The following is a 25,142-nucleotide window of genomic DNA, read 5'->3' as shown; positions in this document are numbered from 1 at the left end:
TTTTCTATTTTGACAAAATTTTCTTTCTATAGTAATAAAATTTGACAATTTTTACATGGCTGTTAGAGGCCATATACTAACGAAATGTACCAAATTTCAACCGCATCGGATGACTTTTGCTCCTCCAAGAGGCTCCGGAGGTCAAATCTGGGGATCGGTTTATATGGGAGCTATATATAATTATGGACCGATATGGACCAATTTTTGCATGCTTGTTAGAGACCGTATACTAACATCAGGTACCCAATTTCAAACGGATCGGATGAATTTTGCCCCTCCAAGAGGCTCCGGAGGTCAAATCTGGGGATCGGTTTATATGGGAGCTATATATAATTATGGACCGATATGGACCAATTTTTGCATGGTTGTTAGAGACCATATACTAACACCACGTACTAAATTTCAATTGGATCGGATGAATTTTGCTCATCCAAGAGGCTCCAGAGTTCAAATCTGGGGATCGGTTTATATGGGAGTTATATATATTTATGGACCGATATGGACCAATTTTTGCATGCTTGTTAGAGACCGTATACTAACATCAGGTACCCAATTTCAAACGGATCGGGTGAATTTTGCCCCTCCAAGAGGCTCCGGAGGTCAAATCTGGGGATCGGTTTATATGGGAGCTATATATATTTATGGACCGATATGGACCAATTTTTGCATGGTTGTTAGAGACCGTATACTAACATCAGGTACCAAATTTCAACCGGATCGGATGAATTTTGCCCCTCCAAGAGGCTCCGGAGGTCAAATCTGGGGATCGGTTTATATGGGGGCTATATATAATTATGGACCGATATGGACCAATTTTTGCATGGTTGTTAGAGACCGTATACTTAGACCACGTACCAAATTTCAACCGGATCGGATGAATTTTGCTGCTCCGGAAGGCTCCGCAAGCCAAATTTGGGGATCGGTTTATATGGGGGCTATACGTAAACGTGGGCCGATATGGCCCATTTTCAATACCATCCGACCTACATCAATAACAACTACTTGTGCCAAGTTTCAAGTCGATAGCTAGTTTCGTTCGGAAGTTAGCGTGATTTCCACAGACGGACGGACAGCCGGACAGACGGACGGACGGACGGACATGCTTAGATCGACTCAGAATTTCACCACGACCCAGAATATATATACTTTATGGGGTCTTAGAGCAATATTTCGATGTGTTACAAACGGAATGACAAAGTTAATATACCCCCATCCTATGGTGGAGGGTATAAAAAGACTAAATTAGAAATTGAAAACATGAATACATGAATTTTACTATATGCAAAGCTAACATGATTAAAATGTTAAACTAAGCAAGTACTATTTCACAAAGTATTCATGTTATTAAACAGCTATGAAATATAGCTATACTACACTCGGCCATCCTACTAAGCATCCGTCCCGCATGCGATATTTTATACATCATTACTCCAGCGTTTCATATTATCAGCACTTGTTGATGTCTTTCCAGGTCCTTCGTGGTCACCTATTTTCCGAACGTCGCACCAATAAATCTTGTAGTATGTACCCTTTTTGCGTTTTTCTTTAAATGATTTGCGATTTTCCAGTTGAACATCGGATATTTGTATATATTTGAGAAATTCTTTCGAAACGTCTTTTTCAATAATTTCCATAATACATATGTAAGTCATCTTTTGTATTCATTGGTACCCCTATCATTAGTTCAAACGGCGATGTTCCAAATCAAATATCTGTCTTTTATAATTTTCCTATTAGTTTGCCTATAAACGATGCATAAACGCTTTGTTCCATACTTCTTACTAACCAGAAAAACTGGACTTGCATACTCTGATGTGCGTGGACGAATAGCTCCATCATTTAACCAGGTGGTTATTTTTTATATACGACACCTTGTTCTACCACGGGCAGTCGTCGAGGGTTCTGCACTACCGGTATGTCGTCATAAGGAACAATTTTCATACTAACCGGTGATATCTTTTTTGGTTGTGGATTATGTTCCTCAATCATATTTTTGATCTTTAGTTGAGCTTCTTTGTCACGAATATGGTGAAGATCAGACATATTATTTTCAGAAATTGTTAATAAACAATCAAATGGGGCCTTCTCAACCACCCCGGATGCCATCTTTCTTTATCTGAATTTGTTATCTGTACGCCATTTTTGGAAAAACAGACAATGGCTTGGCTTATAAGGTTAGTACCTATTATAAGATCAACAGAAACTGAATCATTTGGTAGGATATGACATTGACCCACTAAATGGCATTCATCAGCTATTACTTCGATACCAAATACTCCAATCGTTCTTGTGTTAGCAGAGCCAACACCACGTACTGTCGTCTTAGTCTCCGAGTATCTTCCAAACTCGTGTTTTTTAAATGCTTCTTCTCTATATATATAGTTCCTATCATATTATTTTGCTCTTCGAATATGACAACCATGTCTCAAAGTCTGAGTCGCAGTTTTAAGGTTGAATTACATACCATGCGTTAATCCGTGCGTTGATGGAAGGTTTGATTTTTTTCTGTTTGAAGCACTCTAACCGAGCTGTTGCTTTGAAAGAGAAAATACAACTCTTCAATCAACGGACGCATTAACGCATGGTATGTAATTCCACCTTTAGTCCAATCGTCTTCAAATTTGTCGCTAGTATGTGTGTTTGAGTCGGAGTAGAAACCTATTAGTTTTGAGATTTTGCACAGTTAGTAGAATTAATAGTTTAGTTATGCATTTGTCAAATTTGTAATGCCAAATTTAGACAAAGTTCAGTGTTTGGCGTGCTTGTGTATCTCAGGTGCATTCAGCAAGACAGGAACAAACTCCCTTAATGTCATACTGCATCTATTGCCTTTAGACATTTTGGCCAAACAGTCAGCTGCAACAACGGCTGTTCGGTTGCGCGAGCTATCGCTGTGGTCGGAAAAAAGTTACGGTCACAGTTCGGTCCTCAAAATAATGCCAGATGTGCCTAACGTAGTGGATTACACTTTGGCGAGTCCACTTTTCGACAAAAATTTTGAGACTCTAATTCCCAACAGTGAGGCGTGGTGTACACGGACCCCGGGGAATAAAATATATATAGATTTCTACACTGATGGCTCCAAATTGGATGGCCAAGTGGGTTTTGGAGTATATTCTAAAGATCTGGAACTTCGAATAGCGAAAAGATTACCTGATCACTGTAGTGTTTTTCAGGCTGAAATATTAGCAATAAGAGAAGTGGTGAATTGGCTGAGAAGTAATGCTCCACGCAATATTGGCGTTAATATATACTCAGACAGTCAACCTGCAATAAAATCCTTGGACTCTGTGTTCCTCAACTCGAGGATAGCCATCGACTGCCGCAAATCTCTCAATGAGATGGCTGAGCAGCACAATATTCACCTAATATGGGTGCCTGGCCACAGGAACATACCGGGGAACTGCGAAACAGATGAGCTAGCAAGGCTAGGAACTACCTTACATATTCCAGGGGAACTAGAATCTGTTGGTGTGCCTCTGGCTACCTGCAAGCTCTTACTGCGTGAGAAGGCTGTCATGATGGCAAATGTTCGATGGGAGAATTGTAAGGGTTGTAACGACACCAAGCAAATATGGCCCCATTTAAACTTAAACCGCACACTAGATATGCTAGTGTCCTCGAGACGCCAGATTTCACTCCTGAAATCACTAAACAGTGCCGGAGATATCACCCCACCCTGGGGAACTCTCTGTTTAACTCTACGGGGTTTTGACTTTTTGTCCCTGAGTTCCACGTACGACTGGCGTCCACACATATAATTCAGCACCCAACGTTTCACTCCTGCCGGTAGGGACGTATTTTCAATGTCCTCAAATAATGTGACATGGTTGACCGTATCGAATGCTTTCGATAGGTCAAGCGCCACGAGGACCGTCATATGACACGGCCTGGGCTGATTAAGTCCCTTATTGATATGTGTCGAAATGGCATGTAAAGCTGTTGTCGTACTGTGTACCTTACGGAATCCATGTTGATGGTGGGCAGCTGGAAAATTCTCCACAAGGCTAGGGAGGAGTAGTGCGTCAAGTGTCTTGGCTACTGGCGAGAGAAGGTATATCGGTCTGTACGATTCACCTTTACTCGAATCTTTGCCTGGTTTCAGTAGTGGAATCACCCTTCCCATCTTCCAGACATCGGGTATAATGAGTGATTCTAAGGACAAATTGAGGAGTCTGGTCAGGTACTCAACTCCCAGTATTCCCAGATGCTTCAACATTAGCATTGAAATTCCGTCGGGGCCCAGCGCCTTAGATGGTTTCGCGCTGTTGATGACACTAATAACTTCGGCTGCAGTAAATTGTGGTGTGTCGTCGGCTCGGAGACCACGTATGCGACGTGTGGCTCTCCTTTTCGCTCTATTACTCTCGGGATGCTCGACAAACTGTCGATTGAAGTATTTGGCGCATCTCTTCGGATCAGTCACAGTCACGTCGCTAAAGGTGACTGAAATCCCATCATCCCTTGTAGCGGGGTTCGAGAGGGCTCTAACTGTTGACCACAATTTACCAGTCCCTGAGCCTAAGTTACATTGCTTCAGGTGCTCTAACCAAGTGTTCCGCTTGTGGTCGTCGACTATCTTACTAATCTCTAGATTTAGTTCTCTGATTCTAGGATCAGCAGGGTTAGCACGACGACGTTCATCACGCTCGTCTGCGAGTCCCGTCGCTTCGGCTGGGAAGTTGGGCCTCACTTGGGCAATTCGACCAGCGGGTATGAAGCGAGCTGCTGCTGCGTTGATGATGTCCCGGAACGCCCTCTGGGCAACATGATCATGAGAGGGGGACGGGAGCTCACTGAAACGGCGATCGGTATATTCTCTGAAGCCTTCCCAGTTGGCTTTCTTTTGATTAATAAACGTCCGGCGTTCAGAGGTTATGAAATCGGGGGGTCGGTTGATGGTGAGAATTATGGGGAGGTGGTCCGATCCCAATGAAATGACGGGTTGCCAGGAGACGTCATTTATCAGACCAGGCGACGCTAAAGATAAATCTGGCGAAATGCTGCAGTCACCCATAATCCTCGTGGGGGCCTCTTCGTTCACCGTGCAGAATGTGGAGTCATCTATGTGCTCTGCCAAAGCTATGCCTCTCTGGTCATTACCTAGGAGAGAATGTCAAAGTTCATGGTGGGCATTAAAGTCTCCTAGAACCAATCGGTTATGCCCGCACAACAGCCACTCAATGTTTGGGCTATAACCTGGAGCACAGCTACCAACCGGCGGTATATACACATTGTATAGCTCTATCTCGGCAGCCCCAGACTTGACTGCTACCCCCATACATTCCATATACGGGTTACTAGTGTCTGGCACAAGCGGGATAGGTCTATACTGCACCGAACGGTGTAATATGAAAGCCAGGCCACCACCTCCACACATTGTATCCATCACAATGGCGTAGGCTGCAGGTGGAATTCAGCTTAGTTTCCTGGATCGCCGCGACCCTTATCCTTTTCCGATTCATAAAGTCCACGATCTCGCTAATCTTACCCCGGAGCCCGTTGCAATTGAATTGCAAAAACGATGCACTATACGGAACTGGAACAACAATATTGGGTGTGAGATGCTGCGGCGGAGTATATTAGGGCTGTTTTCTTTTTGCAATGGATACAACATTTCTATGGGCTATCGAGAACACCGTTGCACTGGTGTTCTATCCAGAACATCTCATCAGTGCAAGTCGCGCCGATCTTGCCAGATTGTGTTTTGATAAAGTGACGCTTCATCGATTCACAATAGCACTTTATTGTGACTAATTTATCGAAAAACATGAAATTCAAAGTGGTATAGTGTCATAAATAATCGCAGCAGTAAATATTTATTACTAATTGGAGCATTTCATACATTAAAAATGCAAGATTTCACTTCTTTTCTGTGATTGTTTTTGAACAGCTGATGACAGTGTTGCATATTTTTGGAGATGTCCTGGATAAACGAGTACTCTGTTTTCTTTTAGTCCTTCACGGCTGAGGGTATCCAGTGCTAAAAGAAAACAGCCCTATTGTTGTACGGGAGATGTCGGGGGAGTCGCATAGTCAGACGACCCGCTGCTGCTATCGCTGGCACAGCACCCTGCCACGTAGTCAGTATGACTATACTCCCGCAGCGATGTTAAGCCGGAGCAGTTCCGGAAGTGCACCCACTCCAAGCACCGGTTACACCTGACCGAAACCGAACGGTGGTGGATCAGGTTTCGGCAGACTGAACAATACCATGGTCCGGGGTTCTCCTCTATCCCGGCTCGGACCAACAGCAAACGGAGAAGGCTCCCCGGGATGCACCTTCTCCAACACGTACACCGATGTGGCAGCCGCTGGTCAATGGATGGGGTCCATCGGGTCGATCCGGTACACAGAACCCGCCGCCGTGGGATCGACAAATTCCCTTAATGTCATGCTGCATCTATTGCCTTTAGACATTTTGGCCAAACAGTCAGCTGCAACAACGGCTGTGCGGTTGCGCGAGCTATCGCTGTGGTCGGAAAAAAGTTACGGTCACAGTTCGGTCCTCAAAATAATGCCAGATGTGCCTAACGTAGTCGATTACACTTTCGCGAGTCCACTTTTCGACAAAAAGTTTGAGACTCTAATCCCCAACAGTAAGGCGTGGTGCACACAGACCCTGGCCATAGGAACATACCGGGGAACTGCGAAGCGGATGAGTTGGCAAGGCTAGGGACTACCTTACATATTCCAGTGGAACTAGAATCTGTTGGTATGCCCCTGGCTACCTGCAAGCTCATGCTGCGTGAGAAGGCTGTTATGATGGCAAATGTTCGATGGGAGAATTGCAAGGGCTGTAACGACACCAAGCAAATATGGCCCCATTTAAACTTAAACCGCACACTAGATATGCTAGTATTCTCGAGACGTCAGATATCACTCCTGATATCGGCAAAAACTATAGGCGCGAAGTATAATGACTATTGTATGAGCTGTCATGATGCGGAGGAAAAGGAATCAATTAAACACCTCTTGTGTGAGTGTCCTGCATTTTGTGTAAAGCGCAAGCAAATTTTAGGAGCATATAACTTCAGATTACTGGCGGATCTGGAAAACGTTAACTTAAGCAGTCTGCTAATGTTTTTGGAACAATCTGGTTGGTTCAACAAAGAAAAATAATCAAGAAGGTTCAGCGGTTAAAACTAGAAGTGCCCATATGTAATAGGTACTTTTAGTTAATATCGTATCACAATGGACTGAATAGTCTAAGTGAGCCTGAATCTTATTCAGGCTGCCACTTTAACCTAACCTAACCTAACCATAGGAGCTATTTTTGCGGCGACCATGTAACATTTTCACCTGCAACCATGTTGGCTCAGTGAACATGGTTCTAAGAAAAATAACATTATCCTCATCTAAAATGTTATTATATTGATAAAAAGAATGTTGTTTCCATTAAAAGACAATGGTCACGATCTAAAATGTTATGGTATTCGTCAAAAATGTTTTTCTTCCAGTTAAAAGAACATGGTCCCAACCTAAAATGTTTTGATCTTAATGAAAAAAACTTTGTTCGTCGTCGAAAAAAGGACGGCACTTGAGAAAAGAAAACACAAAATTAACTTTATTTATTTGTTTTGATTTATTTATAAACTAATTCATTGTTTATTTGTATTTATAATATCGTGAAAGCAAACATCGAATATTTTTATACACTCTATTTTGGTTCAATTTCAACAATAAGTAATCATTCCATATTTACTTCGTGCCCATCAAATGTACTGCAAATAAAAATAAATTATACCATATATCAAAATGCAGAACAAAAAACAGGTACATTTTTTTTCAATTACACTCCTTTTTTGTGTTCACATAAAACCACGTGCCACTTCTGAATAAATAAATTAACGCAAAACACAGTAATTCCGTATTCTCTGTCCATTCCAAGAAACAATCAACACACGACTGACGCGCAAAATGAAAATCGTGTGTACCTGCTCAATGTTTTTATAATTTTTTTTTCGCTGCAAAAAAATTAAGTGGTCACGAAAACAATCTACATGGTGATTATTGCCATGTAATGGTTCCATACATGTCTATACGTAACCTATAAAAATACCTTTTTCTCTGCAAAAAAGTAAACAAATTGTATGGTCAGGTACATGATTTTTCCGTCCATGTAATGGTCTCAAATTCTATCATTTAAATAATGGAACATGTTTGCGGCATTTGAGAACCATTGAAATGCTTATTGCCAATATATATGTAGGATATGGTGTAAGAATATCCAAATAATAAACGCCAATAGCTTGGAATACGATTTATTAAAATTTAAATTATGACAATTAAAATTAAAGAACGTTAAGATATGTAAAGAAAAGCAAACTCAAAAAGACTAAATTAGAAATTGAAAACATGAATACATGAATTTTACTATATGCAAAGCTAACATGATTAAAATGTTAAACTAAGCAAGTACTATTTCACAAAGTATTCATGTTATTAAACAGCTATGAAATATAGCTATACTACACTCGGCCATCCTACTAAGCATCCGTCCCGCATGCGATATTTTATACATCATTACTCCAGCGTTTCATATTATCAGCACTTGTTGATGTCTTTCCAGGTCCTTCGTGGTCACCTATTTTCCGAACGTCGCACCAATTAATCTTGTAGTATGTACCATTTTTGCGTTTTTCTTTAAATGATTTCCGATTTTCCAGTTGAACATCGGATATATGTTTTTTGCGGGTATTCGTAATTCTTCTCTTTCGCCGAGAAATTCTTTCGAAACGTCTTTTTCAATAATTTCCATAATACATATGTAAGTCATCTTTTGTATTCATTGGTACCCCTATCATTAGTTCAAACGGCGATGTTCCAAATCAAATATCTGTCTTTTATAATTTTCCTATTAGTTTGCCTATAAACGATGCATAAACGTTTTGTTCCATACTTCTTACTAACCAGAAAAACTGGACTTGCATACTCTGATGTGCGTGGACGAATAGCTCCATCATTTAACCAGGTGGTTATTTTTTATATACGACACCTTGTTCTACCACCGGCAGTCGTCGAGGGTTCTGCACTACCGGTATGTCGTCATAAGGAACAATTTTCATACTAACCGGCGATATCTTTTTTGGTTGTGGATTATGTTCCTCAATCATATTTTTGATCTTTAGTTGAGCTTCTTTGTCACGAATATGGTGAAGATCAGACATATTATTTTCAGAAATTGTTAATAAACAATCAAATGGGGCCTTCTCAACCACCCCGGGTGCCATCTTTCTTTATCTGAATTTGTTATCTGTACGCCATTTTTGGAAAAACAGACAATGGCTTGGCTTATAAGGTTAGTACCTATTATAAGATCAACAGAAACTGAATCATTTGGTAGGATATGACATTGACCCACTAAATGGCATTCATCAGCTATTACTTCGATACCAAATACTCCAAGCGTTCTTGTGTTAGCAGAGCCAACACCACGTACTGTCGTCTTAGTCTCCGAGTATCTTCCAAACTCGTGTTTTTTAAATGCTTCTTCTCTCATTCATGAAATCTGACTTCGCCGCAAAAATAGTTCCTATCATATTATTTTGCTCTTCGAATATGACAACCATGTCTCAAAGTCTGAGTCGCAGTTTTAAGGTTGAATTACATACCATGCGTTAATCCGTGCGTTGATGGAAGGTTTGATTTTTTCTGTTTGAAGCACTCTAACCGAGCTGTTGCTTTGAAAGAGAAAATTCAACTCTTCAATCAACGGACGCATTAACGCATGGTATGTAATTCCACCTTTAGTCCAATCGTCTTCAAATTTGTCGCTAATATGTGTGTTTGAGTCGGAGTAGAAACCTATTAGTTTTGAGATTTTGCACAGTTAGTAGAATTAATAGTTTAGTTATGCATTTGTCAAATTTGTAATGCCAAATTTAGACAAAGTTCAGCGTATGGCGTGCTTGTGTATCTCAGGTGCATTCAGCAAGACAGGAACAAACTCCCTTTATGTCATACTGCATCTATTGCCTTTAAGACATTTTGGCCAAACAGTCAGCTGCAACAACGGCTGTTCGGTTGCGCGAGCTATCGCTGTGGTCGGAAAAAAGTTACGTTAACAGTTCGGTCCTCAAAATAATGCCAGATGTGCCTAACGTAGTGGATTACACTTTGGCGAGTCCACTTTTCGAAAAAAATTTTGAGACTCTAATTCCCAACAGTGAGGCGTTGTGTACACGGACCCCGGGAAATAAAAGATATATAGATTTCTACACTGATGGCTCCAAATTGGATGGCCAAGTGGGTTTTGAAGTATATTCTAAAGATCTGGAACTTCGAATAGCGAAAAGATTACCTGATCACTGTAGTGTTTTCCAGGCTGAAATATTAGCAATAAGAGAAGTGGTGAATTGGCTGAGAAGTAATGCTCCACGCAATATTGGCATTAATATATACTCAGACAATCAACCTGCAATAAAATCCTTGGACTCTGTGTTCCTCAACTCGAGGATGGCCATCGACTGCCGCAAATCTCTCAATGAGATGGCTGAGCAGCACAATATTCACCTAATATGGGTGCCTGGCCACAGGAACATACCGGGGAACTGCGAAGCAGATGAGCTAGCAAGGCTAGGAACTACCTTACATATTCCAGGGGAACTAGAATCTGTTGGTGTGCCTCTGGCTACCTGCAAGCTCTTACTGCGTGAGAAGGCTGTCGTGATGGCAAATGTTCGATGGGAGAATTGTAAGGGTTGTAACGACACCAAGCAAATATGGCCCCATTTAAACTTAAACCGCACACTAGATAGTGTTCTCGAGACGCCAGATTTCACTCCTGATATCTGCTATAACGCGTCGCTGCCTGATAGGCGATTTTGCAAACACTGTTGGTGCGAAGTATAATGACTATTGTATGAGCTGTCATGATGCGGAGGAAAAGGAATCAATAAAACACCTCTCTTGTGTGTGTCCTGCATTTTGTATAAGGCGTAAGCGGGTTTTAGGGGCATATAGCTTCAGATTACTGGCGGACATGGAAAACGTTAACTTAAGCAGTCTGCTAATGTTTTTGGAACAATCTGGTTGGTTCAACAGAAGAAAATAATAGAGAAGGTTCAACGGTTAAAACTAGAAGTGCCCATATGTAATAGGTACTTTTAGTTAATGTGATATCACAATGGACTGAATAGTCTAAGTGAGCCTGAATCTTAATCGGGCTGCCACTTTAACCTAACCTAACCTAACCTAGCATGTCTGCCTTACATGCAAAGGGTCGTGGGTTCAATCCCTGCTCCGACCGAAAACTTTGTTTTTTTTTTAATTTAACTTTAAAACTTTAAAATTTGGAAGGAATTCAAAAACTCTAACAAAAGAAGAACGTGGAGTCGAGTATAAACATACATAAATAATTTTATAATACAAACATAAATTTATTTAGGCGTGAACAGTTTTTTTACTAGCATTTAACACCATCGCTCTAAAATGCCTTTATTTTTCTTTAATAATTCATTTTAAAGAAAATAAACTTTTTAAATTGTTTTAGCTGCAAAACTCGAACTTAATGCCCGCTTTTATATTTGAAGGTGTCCGTCAACTCCTCGTGGACTATTTATTATTAAGGAGGAACTAAACTTTGTTTTTATACGTTTTACTGTGTAATTTTTCACTATTTTCTCCTTATTTCATTTTACTGTCCCAACTCTAAAAAGAGTATAGTGCCCTTTCGTTATTTTTATGAAGACCACTGATTTCTTTTAACGAACCAAGAAAAAATTGTGCCTATAATGCCAAAATGAAAAACACATGTCCACACATATATAAAAAGCAGCTCTCAAGGCGAAAACATATGCTGTTTGTTTTTCAAATGTATATTCTCTTGGTTCCGAATGTCTATTCTCTTTATTCAAATTAAATAATATTTAGACTTACGCATATGATTTTTATGAAACATTCATGCCCCAAACATAATATATTCTAACATATTAACATAGATGTCCCAAACATTTAGTGTAATTTAGGAACATTACATGTTTGCACTTAAATATATTGTTTTCAAAATTGTGCCCGAAACACATTTTTCTAACAGTGTAGGTATTGAAATTGTAAAAGGAGGACAAACTCATTACGCAGCAACTTATTAAAAGTGAAAGGTACAAGACGAAGGAAAAATGCGTTTTACAGTTGATGACATTACATGGAAATTGGAAATAGTGGAATAATAAACTAATATTTCAAGGCCAGTCGATGCTGTTGATTCTTAATAAATATATTTAATATATTAATAAACCTTGTAAACCCAGAAAAAAGTGACCCCTTCTTCAAGTTAAAATGAACTAATTGTGAAGAAAGTTGAACTTCGTATAGCGCCAAAGACATTTTTATTTTTGGACGATGTGATTTTCGTTGAAATTAGGTAGAAAGCATTCCATATATTCGTATATTATCATACTACAGAATGAAAAAAAATTAACTGAATTGAATTCATATATGAAATGGTTTTATTGAACTTTTTTCATTAATTGGGACAAATCTTACATATTTGTCGTAAACATTTTTACTTCAAACTTAGAACTGCTTACCTTCGTTTTTAAATACAATTTTATTTATTTATATAGGCAATTTTTTCTTCAATAAAATACACGTTTTATTAATATATTAAATATATTTATTAAGAATCAACAGCATCGACTGGCCTTGAAATATTAGTTTATTATTTCCAATTTCCATGTAATGTCATCAACTATAATAAGTTGCTGCGTAACGATTTTGTCCTCCTTTTACAATTTCAATACCTACAAATATAAAAAATCATAAACCAATTTTTTCACAAAAGGTTAGCGTCACTGAATGTTACCTGTTAATTGAAGATTCCAAAATGAAGACGAATGAAGGGGTTGTTATTCTGTTTTCTTTCTTTATATATGTTCGTGATCATAATTTTTTCTAATTTAAAATAAAAAATATTTTTTTATATTCTATTTCTTATTTATTATATTATTTTACTATATTATTTTTTAACAATCCCTCCGCAAAGATTATAGATTTGAGGAAGACGGGAGATTGGCTTGCGTCATACCAAATGTTGCATTTACCAGATTAGTTTAATACGTGTTTGTAATCTTTTAGTTGTTTTTAGTTTTTATTTTTTAAATGAAAAATGTAATTTTCTTAATGAAACAATGTTAAATTTTAGGCATTTTAATGATATTTTGCATTTTAATGCTATGTCAATACTTGTCGTATACGCGTTTGGTTCGAGTATTAAACTAATGTGGTAAATGGTTTGATGTGCTCAGTAGCCAATCTCCCATCTTCTGTAATCTATAATCTTTGTCCCTTCGTATACCATAACAACGCGATTCCAACTAAAAAACAACCCACGCGCAAACATACCGATTACATCGATGACAGCTATCGATTACAGGTTGATAAAAGAAATATAGGAAAATTTCCTATATTTTAACAAGTGTGTCTCCTTAAGTTTTGAAAGGATTGAATACTTCTTAGTACGAATGAACTAAAATATTTTTCTATGCCAAGTGTTATTCGTATGTATGTAGCTTTCTATAATAAAGGAAGTCAGAATTATCATTTTATAAGAAAATTTACTAAATTTGAGAAAACTTGGTTTTAGTTCATATTTTGTTTATTTTTACGAATGCTTTGTTATCAGTGAATAACATTTTCTTCTTCAGTAGTAAATTCTTATACCCAGCGAAGAAAACAGTATTAGTAAAATTCCATGCCTTATTCTAGTTAATGAACTATTCCTAACAGCTTTCAGTTTAGGATTTTTTTTACTGAAGTAAGTAAATTTTATTATTTTAAACAAAAATTTAACTAAATGGAAATAAATTGGCTAAATTAAATTGATGAAAATTTTTTCCTTTAGTTCCGAAGGCACTTTTTTCTTTGTGTATGACCAAACACGCACTAATAATCCATTTTAAGGAATACAAACTTTGTGAAAATTTGCTTTGGGCTATTCTATGTATAATTTTATGCCTTTTTTTTGCTGATTTAGTTTTCACTTTAGCAATTAAACTCGAACTTAGTACTCACTTTTACTCTCGTGGAGTTTGTAGTATTCGAACGCCTGAATCAGTAATGTTCACTTGCAGGCTACGAGCTCCGCCCCCCTTTTTAAACCATGTCCACACTGTGGACAAGTTAGTGCATATGTTTGCAACACCCAGAAGGAGACGAAACATGTAGTTATTATTGATGTAGGACGGATGGTATTGAAAATGGGCTATATCGGACCACTTTTACTTATACCCTCCATATAAACGGACCACCAGAGCCTCTGGGAGGAACAAAAGTTATCCGATTCGGTTGAAATTTGGTACGTGGTGTAAGTATAAGGTCTCTAACAAACATGCCCAAATTGGTCGATATCGGTCCATAATTATATATAGCCCTCATATAAACCGATCCCAAGATTTGACCTCAGGAGCCTCTTGAAAGAGTAAAATTCATCCGATCCGGTTGAAATTTGGTACGTGGGTTAGTATATTGTCTCTAACAGCCATGCAAAAATTGGTCCACATCGGTCTTTAGTTAAATATAGCCAATGGCCAATCACACAACATTTGGTCCATATCGCCAAAAATAATCTACGAAATCTGTATTTCTATAGAAATTTTTTTAATTTTTTATTTCTTAGAAAATTTTATCAAACCAAAACTAACTTGTTGAATGCGCCATTTTTGGTGGGTTAGAAACTTGGATGCCTACACCCAGAAAACAAATTCGTTGCCTCAACCGAATTATTTGCCAACCGAAAGCAGGTGGTTCCATCAACTATCAACGATATCTGTCAGCACAACTAACATTTGGCAATTGTAACTACATGGTAGTATGTTGGATCAACTTTGCATTGGTTGTCGCAATTTCATATTAATTGTTTTGTTTGTTGGTGCAACCGCCCTCGATTTTCTTTACTATTATCCTAACCAAATTCCAATATCAAATGAAAGGCCAGATTACATTGAGATTTTATTAATTTATTACAAGATTTACAATCATAATAAACTACGAAAATAAATACAAAATGTGCTAACAACAAAGGATTTTGATCTACATATATGTGAGATCAATTTACATTACAATTTACAATTTTTTATAGGTAATGTTTGTATACCAATGACAGATGGTTATTAGGTTGCAATTATGTGATCAAACTACAGAACCTAATTCAATATATACTTGCCATAAATTTCTTCCTTAAGCCTCTAGATATAAATACAGATCGACTTAGACTCTTCCTGTATTCTTAATACAATAAAAAAAGCTCGCTTGCCGTAAAAAGTAGTTGTGTTTGTTGGTGTATGAAGCCTGCAATTTTTATGGAAACTTTTGTAATATTCCTTTTTTATAAATCGGTGCGATACTTACTCGAAGGCAACTTCTTTTCTATGGGATAAACTTTATTCAATGTATTGCGGACTATTATCAAGTAAATGCTGTTCCCCGTTTTGCAAATTTTGTAGCGTCATACCATTTACCATGTCGATGTTGATATAAATATTTATTTGTTGCAACAACTACCTTACGCCCGTCCTATAATTGAACTAAGATTCTATTAGTATACTCAACTTTTGGTTGTACCAACCATTTGTTGATTCCCATGATAATCAATACCTTGTTCTTGTAACAAAAAATAAGTTACTGACATCATTTCCTCATTGTAATTATCGAATTGCAACCAACCATTTCTCTGGGTGTACATAACACTACCACCAACATCACACCAAAGGATAATTAAAGCCCTTAGAACAATTGAAGAGCTTGATATAATATCGTATGGATTTATGGTTATTCTTTAATGAACTAAATGTAGCAACATTTTTATTTATTTTTTATGAATTACGTCAATGTACCAAGGCCAAAGGGCTAATTTGGAACAATATCAGTATCAGCAATTATAAGTCCATATGATAGGAACAATTTAAATGTGTAAAGAGGAGAGCAGCAAGTGCAAGAAAGAGATTTATATAATAAAATTTGGTATTGTATATCTAATTAGAAACTGGCACTGGTTCAACAAGGGCTGTGGAGGCGGAGTCTGAAGATTTTGCTGGAGCCGGAGTATCAAAAATTTTGCTCGACTCCGACTCCGGCTAAACTAAATTTTTTATAACACTTCATATTTTTGTAAGTAAACACGTTTGTACGAAAATTAGTTTCCATTGCGTTATTCATTCGAGCAATGTACGGCACGACTGTAAATGAAAATCAACTTCCAATTACGGAGATCATTTTATGTTTCCTAGAATGTTAGCAGATGGGCCGAATCGATCCATTTTAATGCCCATATAAATTTATTTGAAATATTGACAGAAACTTTTTTCAAAGTTGTTATTATAGAAAATTTTGTCAAAATTTTATTACTACACTCAAAAAAAAAGTGAACTCTCTATTTCACTAAAGCCAATTTAACTTTATTTTAGTTCATGGAATTATTATGTTTGGAGAAAGTTTCATTTACTCTAATAATTTTTTGCGTACGTTAGTTAATTGAACTAAAAAACGGGAAAAAATTATCCTCAAATTAAGCAAAATGATTTACTAAATTCACGCTTCCCACAAAATAGTTCATTATTTCTTTAAATTTGTAAATTTTACCAAAAATGAGTTCATCATGAACTTCGTATATCACTAAAGACATTCTTGCATTTTTTAACTCCAAGTTTTTCCTTCAAACTACAAAATTTTCTTTGACAATTGAAAAAAATTAATTATGCCTAAAAAACTTTCTTGCATTTGTCGAAAAATATTTACTTATTTTTGTGATATCGGCGACATGTCAGCGTTTGTAATACTGTTTAGTTAAAATTTTCTAAAAATATTCAAAATTTTCTAAAATTAACCAAAAATTATCTTCCTGGTGGGTTCACTGTTTTTTCAGTGTATAGACATATTTTTTTCCTATAGAAAATTTAGTCAAAATTTTATTTCTATAGAAAATTTAGTCAAAATTTTATTTCTGCAGAAAATTTTGTAAAAATTTTATTTCTATAGAAAATTTAGTCAATATTTTGTTTCTATACAATATTTTGCACAATTTTATTTCTACAGAAAATTTCGCAAAATTTTATTTACCACACTTTTTCAAAATTTTATTTCTATTGTAATTTTGTCAAAATTTTATTTCTATAAAAAATTTGTATTCAAAATTTTATTGTGTCAGCATTTTATTTCTATAGAAAATTTTGTCAAAATTTTATTTCTATAAAAAATTTATTCAAAATTTTGATTATATAGAAAATTTTGCAAAATTTTACTTACTACACAAACATGTTTTCAAAATTTTATTTCTATAGAAAATTATGTCAAAACTCTTTTTCTATAAAAAAAATTTATTCAAAATTTTGTGTCTTTAGATAATTTTGCAAAATTTTACTTCTATTGAAAATTTTTCCAAATTTTATTCTATAGGAAATTTTCGCAAAATATCACTTCTATGGAAAATTTTGCAAAATTTTGTTCAATGCACAATTTTTTTCAAATTTGTATTTCTATTGATATTTTTTTCAAAATTTTATTTCTACATTTTTTTTTTTCAAAATTGTATTTCTATAGCAATTTTTCACTTTTTACACATCTTATTTCTATAACAAATTTTCTCAATTTTTTTCTTACTGATGCTCACTGATACTCACTACCTAAGCCGAAAACTTGTAAAAATGACTCAAATTTTCCTATACCTCTAATACATATCTATCGACTGATGAATCATAAATGCGTTGTTCCGAAATTGCCATCAAAAATTGTAAATATAGGACAGACATTGCCCTAAATTTGAAATATAGAGTTCAATTGGCAACAAGTGTGAAATTAAGACCATTTTTCTACACATAAATAAATACGATACTTTATATCGATCCATTTATGATACCCCCACAATAGAACTACAAATTAATATGAGATTTAGTTATATTGCCCGAAGTCGGAGTCGAGCTGATGAAAAATGCTGGAGTCGGAGTCGAGCAAAATTGACTCGACTCCACAGCCCTGGGTTCAACAGACTCTTCTGTTACAATTATGTCATTGGGAGAACGAACTTCCGCGGCATGCGCTAGTATTTCATTGACAGCATCTTTTTATTCGTCTCAACGTCACCATTTGTATTGCTTATACTATTTTCCTGCACCTTGCTGGATTCTTGTACCTTGGCGACTGCTTCCTCCGATATGGCTGGCGATGATTCCTTACTGATATTGGTCACTTGATTGCTATCATTCTTTTTAGATTTAGACTTTTCCTTTTGTTTCTTCTTGGACTTGCAATTGTTTGCCAGTGTCTGCTTTAGTGCACAATTCTTGGACATAATTTCCATTTTATCCGTGTCCGCAACACTTGTAATCGGCTTTGTTTGTAGTTGCTCAGGCTCTGGGGGTAAGGTAGATATAGGTGGAATTTCAACATTATTTTACTTGATCACTTCATACAAATGACTGTGTTCATTTTGTAAAGCTCTCAATAGCTTTTGGAATTGTTCCACTTGTTTACAGAATTATTTAAATCCATCCATTTTCCAAATCCATTTCACTACCAACAAGTTGATTTAGGGCAAAAACAATTATGCAAATTACCACCACAAACTTTGGTTTATTAATTTTTTGTTTATGTATCTATATTTAATATTATCAAAATTCACTTGTTGCTATATATTGGCGGTCTCTATCCTCTTTTTTTATTTGTAAACAAAAAATTTCATTTTGACAGCTGGGGACCAAGTGTTGCCAATCAAAATCGAAATTTGAACTGAAATTTTTTTTGCGTTTTATTTTAGCACTGGTTATCAGTGCAAAAAGAAAACAGCTCTATTGTTGAACAATTTTTGACTTTCCAAATGAAATAAAGTGATAGTTTTTCAGCTATTTTTTCAGACACGTTGCCTCCATCGAGAATAAAAACACTGACTGATAGACGCTGCAACATGTAACATGCAGGGTGGTTGCCGTATCCATTTAATGCTTATCTAGAGTAGATAATTGTCGCGAGAACCATGTATTTTGTCTTTGTGAAAATAATTTTCGAGCGGAGAAAAATATATGTTGGCAATAATCATTTAAATGGTTCTCAAATGCCGCAAACATGTTCTATTATTTAAATAATGGAATTTGGTCGGGAAAATCATGTACCTGACTATTCAATTTGTTTATTTTTTTGCAAAGAAAAAATTATTTTATAGGTTACGTATATACATGTCTAGAACAATTACATGGCCATAAAGACCATTGTTTTCGTGACCATTTAATTTTTTAATTTTTTTGCAGCGAAAAGAATTTGATAAAAAACATTGAGCAGGTACACACGATTTTCATTTTGCGCGTCAGTCGTGTATTGATTGTTTCTTGGAATGGACGGAAAATACGGAATTACTGTGTTTTGTGTTAATTTATTTACTCAGATCAGTGTAATTGAAAAAAATGTACCTGTTTTTGTTCTGCATTTTGATATTTGATATATGGTATAATTTATTTTTAATTGCAGTTACATGATGTCTGCGTTGGTACATTTGATGGGCACGAAGTAAATATGGAATGATTACTTATTGTTGAAATTGAACCAAAATAGAGTACAAAAATATTTGATGTTTGCTTTCACGATATTGTTACGAATGTGATATTTCTAGATTTAAGTTTATTTAAATTAGTTTACGTTAATTTGAATTTCAAATTGTAACGATAAAATTACGTCATAACTTGTTAGAGTCATTTCTTTATTTTCTAGTACTTTCTTAAACATCTTGTGTTTCCAATCGTTCATTGTAAAAGTAACGCCTTTTGTTTTACTTATTGACTTATGTTATACCTGCACGACATCTACCTAATCTAGTAGAATGCACTAGATTATTAGCATAAGCCTAAAAGTATGTGTGCCATATCACCTGTAAAATAACGCCGATAGAATATTCCAGATGGCTGTAGGCAATGAAGATAACCAGTTGAATATGTGGTGTTAGATAAATTGTATCAAGATAGTTCTAGATGGTTGTAGGCAGACTATCCAGAATTTTCGAAATCGTCAAATCACGGTATATAAGCCCCTGGCGGAGGGAGCAGTCAAGTCAGTCGTAAGCTAAAGTTTATACAGTACACATCGTAGAGCAAATAAGTGAAACCAATCAGTTAAACAAATAAATTGTAGATTAACGTTATTGAAAAGAACTGTCTTTTTAATTATCGGGTAATTAAATACACCTCAATATAAAAACGTAACAATTGGTGTCAGAAGTGGGATAACGGAAAAAAATCTACAATGAAGTTTAATCAGCTTCGAGTGGAAGACTTGAAGAAGGAATTGAGCAAAATGGAGCAGCCGACTACAGGAAACAAGGCTCAATTACAAAAGCGACTACTGGAAGAGTTCGAGCGGCGCAGTATTGATATCGAAACACATGAGTTCGATTATAAGGAAGATCTTGACGAATCAGTAGTAGCCAGCGCCTTGGAAACTCCATCTGTAGCTTCTAATGTTGTTGATTACACATCGATGGTCAATATTTTGAGCAAAATGTTGGAAGAAAATTCTCTAAAAATGCAAGAGAATTCTAGAAAAATGAAGAAAATTCTCTAAAAATGCAAGAGAATTCTAGAAAAATGATGGAAGAAAATTCTCTAAAAATGCAAGAGAATTCTAGAAAAATGATGGAAGATAATTCTCCAAAAATGCAAGAGAATTCTAGAAAATTGGAAGAAAAATTCGACGAAAATTCAAAAAAGATGGACGAAAATTCTAGAATTCTAAATGAAAATATTCAACAAATTGCTGAAGGCATGGAAAAACGTGTGGACCATATCGAAAGCCAAATTGGGGAGCTGGATAAGAAGATTATTTCTGTGGATGAGAAAATTATAGTTCATGATGAGAAGTTTCTACACATTGAAAGAAAAATGTCAGAGCTGGAAATTAAAGGTGGACCAGTGCGCGTTATCGAGGGCTCAAAAACCAAACCTCCTGTTTTCGATGGCTCAACTTCATTTGATGTCTTCAAATTCCAATTCGAAATGGTTGCTTGTAGAAATTTGTGGAACGACAACGACAAAGCAATTGAACTTCTATTGGCATTAAAGGGCAATGCCGCTGACGTGATACAAAGCATTCCCGCTGCCTCTAGAAATAATTATAATGAAGTAATAGCGGCACTTCAACGTAAGTACGGCGGAGAACATAAGCAAGACATCTTCAGAATGGAATTAAGAGGAAGAGTCCAGAAGTCAAATGAGACTCTACAAGACTTTGCAACAGAGGTTGAGCGGTTGGTGCTTTTGACATATCCAGGAGAAAGTCATCCACTTGTGGACCGCATCAAGATCGAGACCTTTGTGAATGGAATTAGAGACCCTGATATAAAATGCGCAACATATACCGCACAAAAAGCTACATTCACAGAAACAGTAACATTTGCACTTGTACAAGAGACTGCGAGATTGCTGGCACGGCCTCAAATTCACAAAGTACGCAGAGTAGAGACCGAGTGTGAAGAATCGAAATCAGTCATTGAATTGGTAAAAGATGCTCTAAGGCAGATAATACAAGAAATGAAGCAGCAGGCGAATAAATGTAGAATAAAATGCTATAACTGTGATAAGGCTGGACATCTTTCCCGGGAATGTAAAGTGTGGCGTAAAACGTCGGGGTCAATCTCGCCATCTCCATTAAACAATAATCATAAGAAGGCGACCACAAAGCCAAACGACTCAAATTTAAACTTTGCGTATAATAGACAAGGTGGCAAACAAGTTATTGATCAAGCCTTGACACGACGGCATTGCAATGAAGAATGCATACGTTACTCGAAGGCTGAACCGAAGGAGACAGTTGTAAATGTCAGGCAGTTACACATCGAATCTGGCACAGAATGGTCAACAGAGCAACGTAAAGATCCCATTCTGAGAAAAATTATTTCGGCAAAAGAAGAAAATAAGAAACCCAGCAAGAAGGACATCGCAGCCGAAAGCCCACTAATGAAATCATACTGGGCTCAATGGGACAGTCTATGTCTGATCAACGGAACCCTACAACGTAAGTGGGAAAGTGAAGATGGCAAGAATAGCCGCAACTTGATAATCGTGCCAGATTCCAAGGTAAATAATGTTTTGACGGAGTTCCACAATGGACCTAGTGGAGGTCACCTAGGAATAACCAAAACAGCCGAGAAAGTGAAGCAACGATTCTACTGGGTTGGATGCCAGAAATCAATTGCTGAATGGGTGGCAAATTGCGAGAAGTGCATAAAGGCGAAAGGGCCAAGACGAAAAAGTAGAGGTCTTATGCAAAAGTATAGGCCAGGAGCGCCATTTGAAAGAATAGCGATGGACGTTGCGGGGCCTTTCCCAGTAAGTGATTCTGGAAACCGATATGTCCTTGTGGTCATGGATTATTTCAGCAAGTGGCCAGAAGTTTATGCCATTCCAAACCAAGAGGCGAAGACGATTGTAGACGCAGTCAACAAGAACTGGATATGTCGCTACGGTGTGCCGTCCGAGATACACTCAGACCAAGGAAGAAATTTTGAATCGGCCATATTCCAAGAGATGTGTGACTCCCTTGGTATCAAGAAAACAAGGACTACGCCATTGCATCCGCAGTCTGATGGCATGGTAGAAAGGTTCAATCGCACTCTGGAAGAACATCTTCGAAAGGTGGTGGATAACGGCCAACGAGACTGGGACGATCATATACCAAAGTTTTTGCTGTCGTATAGATCAGCCATACATGATTCTACGTCACGAACACCGGCCAAGGTCCTATTCGGAACGGAATTGAAGTTGCCCGGAGATTTGATATTTGGCGCTACACCCAATGAGCTCGCCATGGAAGAAACCAGTAACGACATACCAAACACATTTGGTAAAGTTCACGAATCAGTGCGAAACAAAATAAAAATGGTTAGCAACAGAATGAAGGCGAGATATGATCGTGCAGCAAACACTGAGGGCTTTAGTGAAGGACAACTGGTTCTGCTATTCAACCCGCAGCGAAAGAAAGGATTATGTCCTAAACTACAAACACAGTGGGAAGGCCCATATAAAGTCATCAAGAAGATCAATGATGTTGTATACCGCATTCAAAAAGACGACAGCCCAAGGTCAAAGATGAAAGTCGTTCACCTGGAACGTTTGGCTCCATACGGAACGGGTTCTGTGCCTATTCGGGACGAACAGGCTTAAGCGGGAGGCAGTGTTACGAATTTGATATTTCTAGATTTAAGTTTATTTAAATTAGTTTACGTTAATTTAAATTTCAAATTGTAACGATAAAATTACGTCATAACTTGTTAGAGTCATTTCTTTATTTTCTAGTACTTTCTTAAACATCTTGTGTTTCCAATCGTTCATTGTAAAAGTAACGCCTTTTGTTTTACTTATTGACTTATGTTATACCTGCACGACATCTACCTAATCTAGTAGAATGCACTAGATTATTAGCATAAGCCTAAAAGTATGTGTGCCATATCACCTGTAAAATAACGCCGATAGAATATTCCAGATGGCTGTAGGCAATGAAGATAACCAGTTGAATATGTGGTGTTAGATAAATTGTATCAAGATAGTTCTAGATGGTTGTAGGCCAGACTATCCAGAATTTTCGAAATCGTCAAATCACGGTATATAAGCCCCTGGGGGAGGGAGCAGTCAAGTCAGTCGTAAGCTAAAGTTTATACAGTACACATCGTAGAGCAAATAAGTGAAACCAATCAGTTAAACAAATAAATTGTAGATTAACGTTATTGAAAAGAACTGTCTTTTTAATTATCGGGTAATTAAATACGCCTCAATATAAAAACGTAACAATATTATAAATACAAATAAACAATGAATTATTTTATAAATAAATAAAAACAAATAAATAATGTTAATTTTGTGTCTTCTTTTTTCACGTGGCGTCCTTTTTCGACGACGAAAAAAGTTTTTTCATACACCAAGAAAAAAGTGCCTTCGGAACTAAAGGAAAAAATGTTAATCAATTTAGTTTAGCCAATTTATTTCCATTAAGTTAAATTTTTGTTTAAAATAATAAAATTTACTTGCTTCAGTAAAAAAATCCTAAACTGAAAGCAGTTAGGAATAGTTCATTAACTAGAATAAGGCATGGAATTTACTAATACTGCTTTCTTCGCTGGGTATAAGAATTTACTACTGAACAAGAAAATTTTATTCACTGATAACAAAGCATTCGTAAAAATAAACAAAACATGAATTAAAACCAAGTTTCCTCAAATTTAGTAAAATTTCTTATAAAATGATTATTCTGACTTCCTTTATTATAGAAAGCTTATCATACATACGAATAACACTTGGCATAGAAAAATATTTTAGTTCATTCGTACAAAGAAGTATTCAATCCTTTTAAAACTTAAGGAGACACACTTGTTAGAATATAGGAAATTTTCCTATATTTCTTTTATCTACCTGTAATCGATAACTGTCATCGATGTAATCGGTATGTGGGTTGTTTTTTTAGTTGGAAATGCGTTGTTATGGTATACGGGGGGATTGTTAAAAAGTAATATAGTAAAATAATATAATAAATAACAAATAAAATATTAAAAAAATATTTGTTATTTTAATTTAGTGAGAAAAAATTATGTTTGTGATGGTGAATAAAGAAAGAAAACAGATTAACAACCCATTCATTCGTCTTCATTTTGGAATCTTCTATTAACAGGTAACATTCAGTGACGCTAACCTTTTGTGAAAAAATTGGTTTATGATTTTTTATATTTGTAGGTATTGAAATTGTAAAAGGAGGTACAAGAAGAAGAAAAAATGCGTTTTATAGTTGATGACATTACATGGAAATTGGAAATAGTGGAATAATAAACTAATATTTCAAGGCCAGTCGATGCTGTTGGTTCTTAATAAATATATTTAATATATTAATAAAACGTGTATTTTATTGAAGAAAAAATTGCCTATATAAATAAATAAAATTGTATTTAAAAACGAAGGTAAATAGTTCTAAGTTTGAAGTAAAAAGGTTTACGACAAATATGTAAGATTTGTCCCAATGAATGAAAAAAGTTCAATAAAACCATTTCATATATGAATTCAATTCAGTTAATTTTTTTTTCATTCTGTAGTATAATAATATACTAATATATGGAATACATTCTACCTAATTTCAACGAAAATCACATCGTTCAAAAAAATAAAAATGTCTTTGGCGCTATACGA

At 36.3% G+C, this 25,142-nt stretch overlaps 1 protein-coding gene across 2 annotated transcripts in view; it reads left to right on the top strand.

Moving 5' to 3' along the window:
- The window catches only part of Nmnat (nicotinamide mononucleotide adenylyltransferase), a 77,385-nt gene that overhangs the window by 15,923 nt on the left and 36,320 nt on the right, over positions 1-25,142 (top strand). The window contains exon 5 of one of the 2 annotated variants that reach the window (XM_075291419.1): positions 19,453-20,129. The exons of the other annotated variant lie outside the window; for it this stretch is intronic. Within the exon in view, the coding sequence (XP_075147534.1) occupies positions 19,453-19,495 (43 nt within the window). The 3' untranslated portion in view covers positions 19,496-20,129. Of the gene's footprint in view, positions 1-19,452; positions 20,130-25,142 lie in introns of those variants that run through there. 2 annotated transcript variants of the gene reach the window in all.

The sequence above is a fragment of the Haematobia irritans genome, chromosome 1 (assembly GCF_050003625.1).
Source record: "Haematobia irritans isolate KBUSLIRL chromosome 1, ASM5000362v1, whole genome shotgun sequence".
Taxonomy (NCBI): Eukaryota; Metazoa; Arthropoda; class Insecta; order Diptera; family Muscidae; genus Haematobia; species Haematobia irritans.
This window is presented reverse-complemented; position numbering and strand designations above follow the sequence as displayed.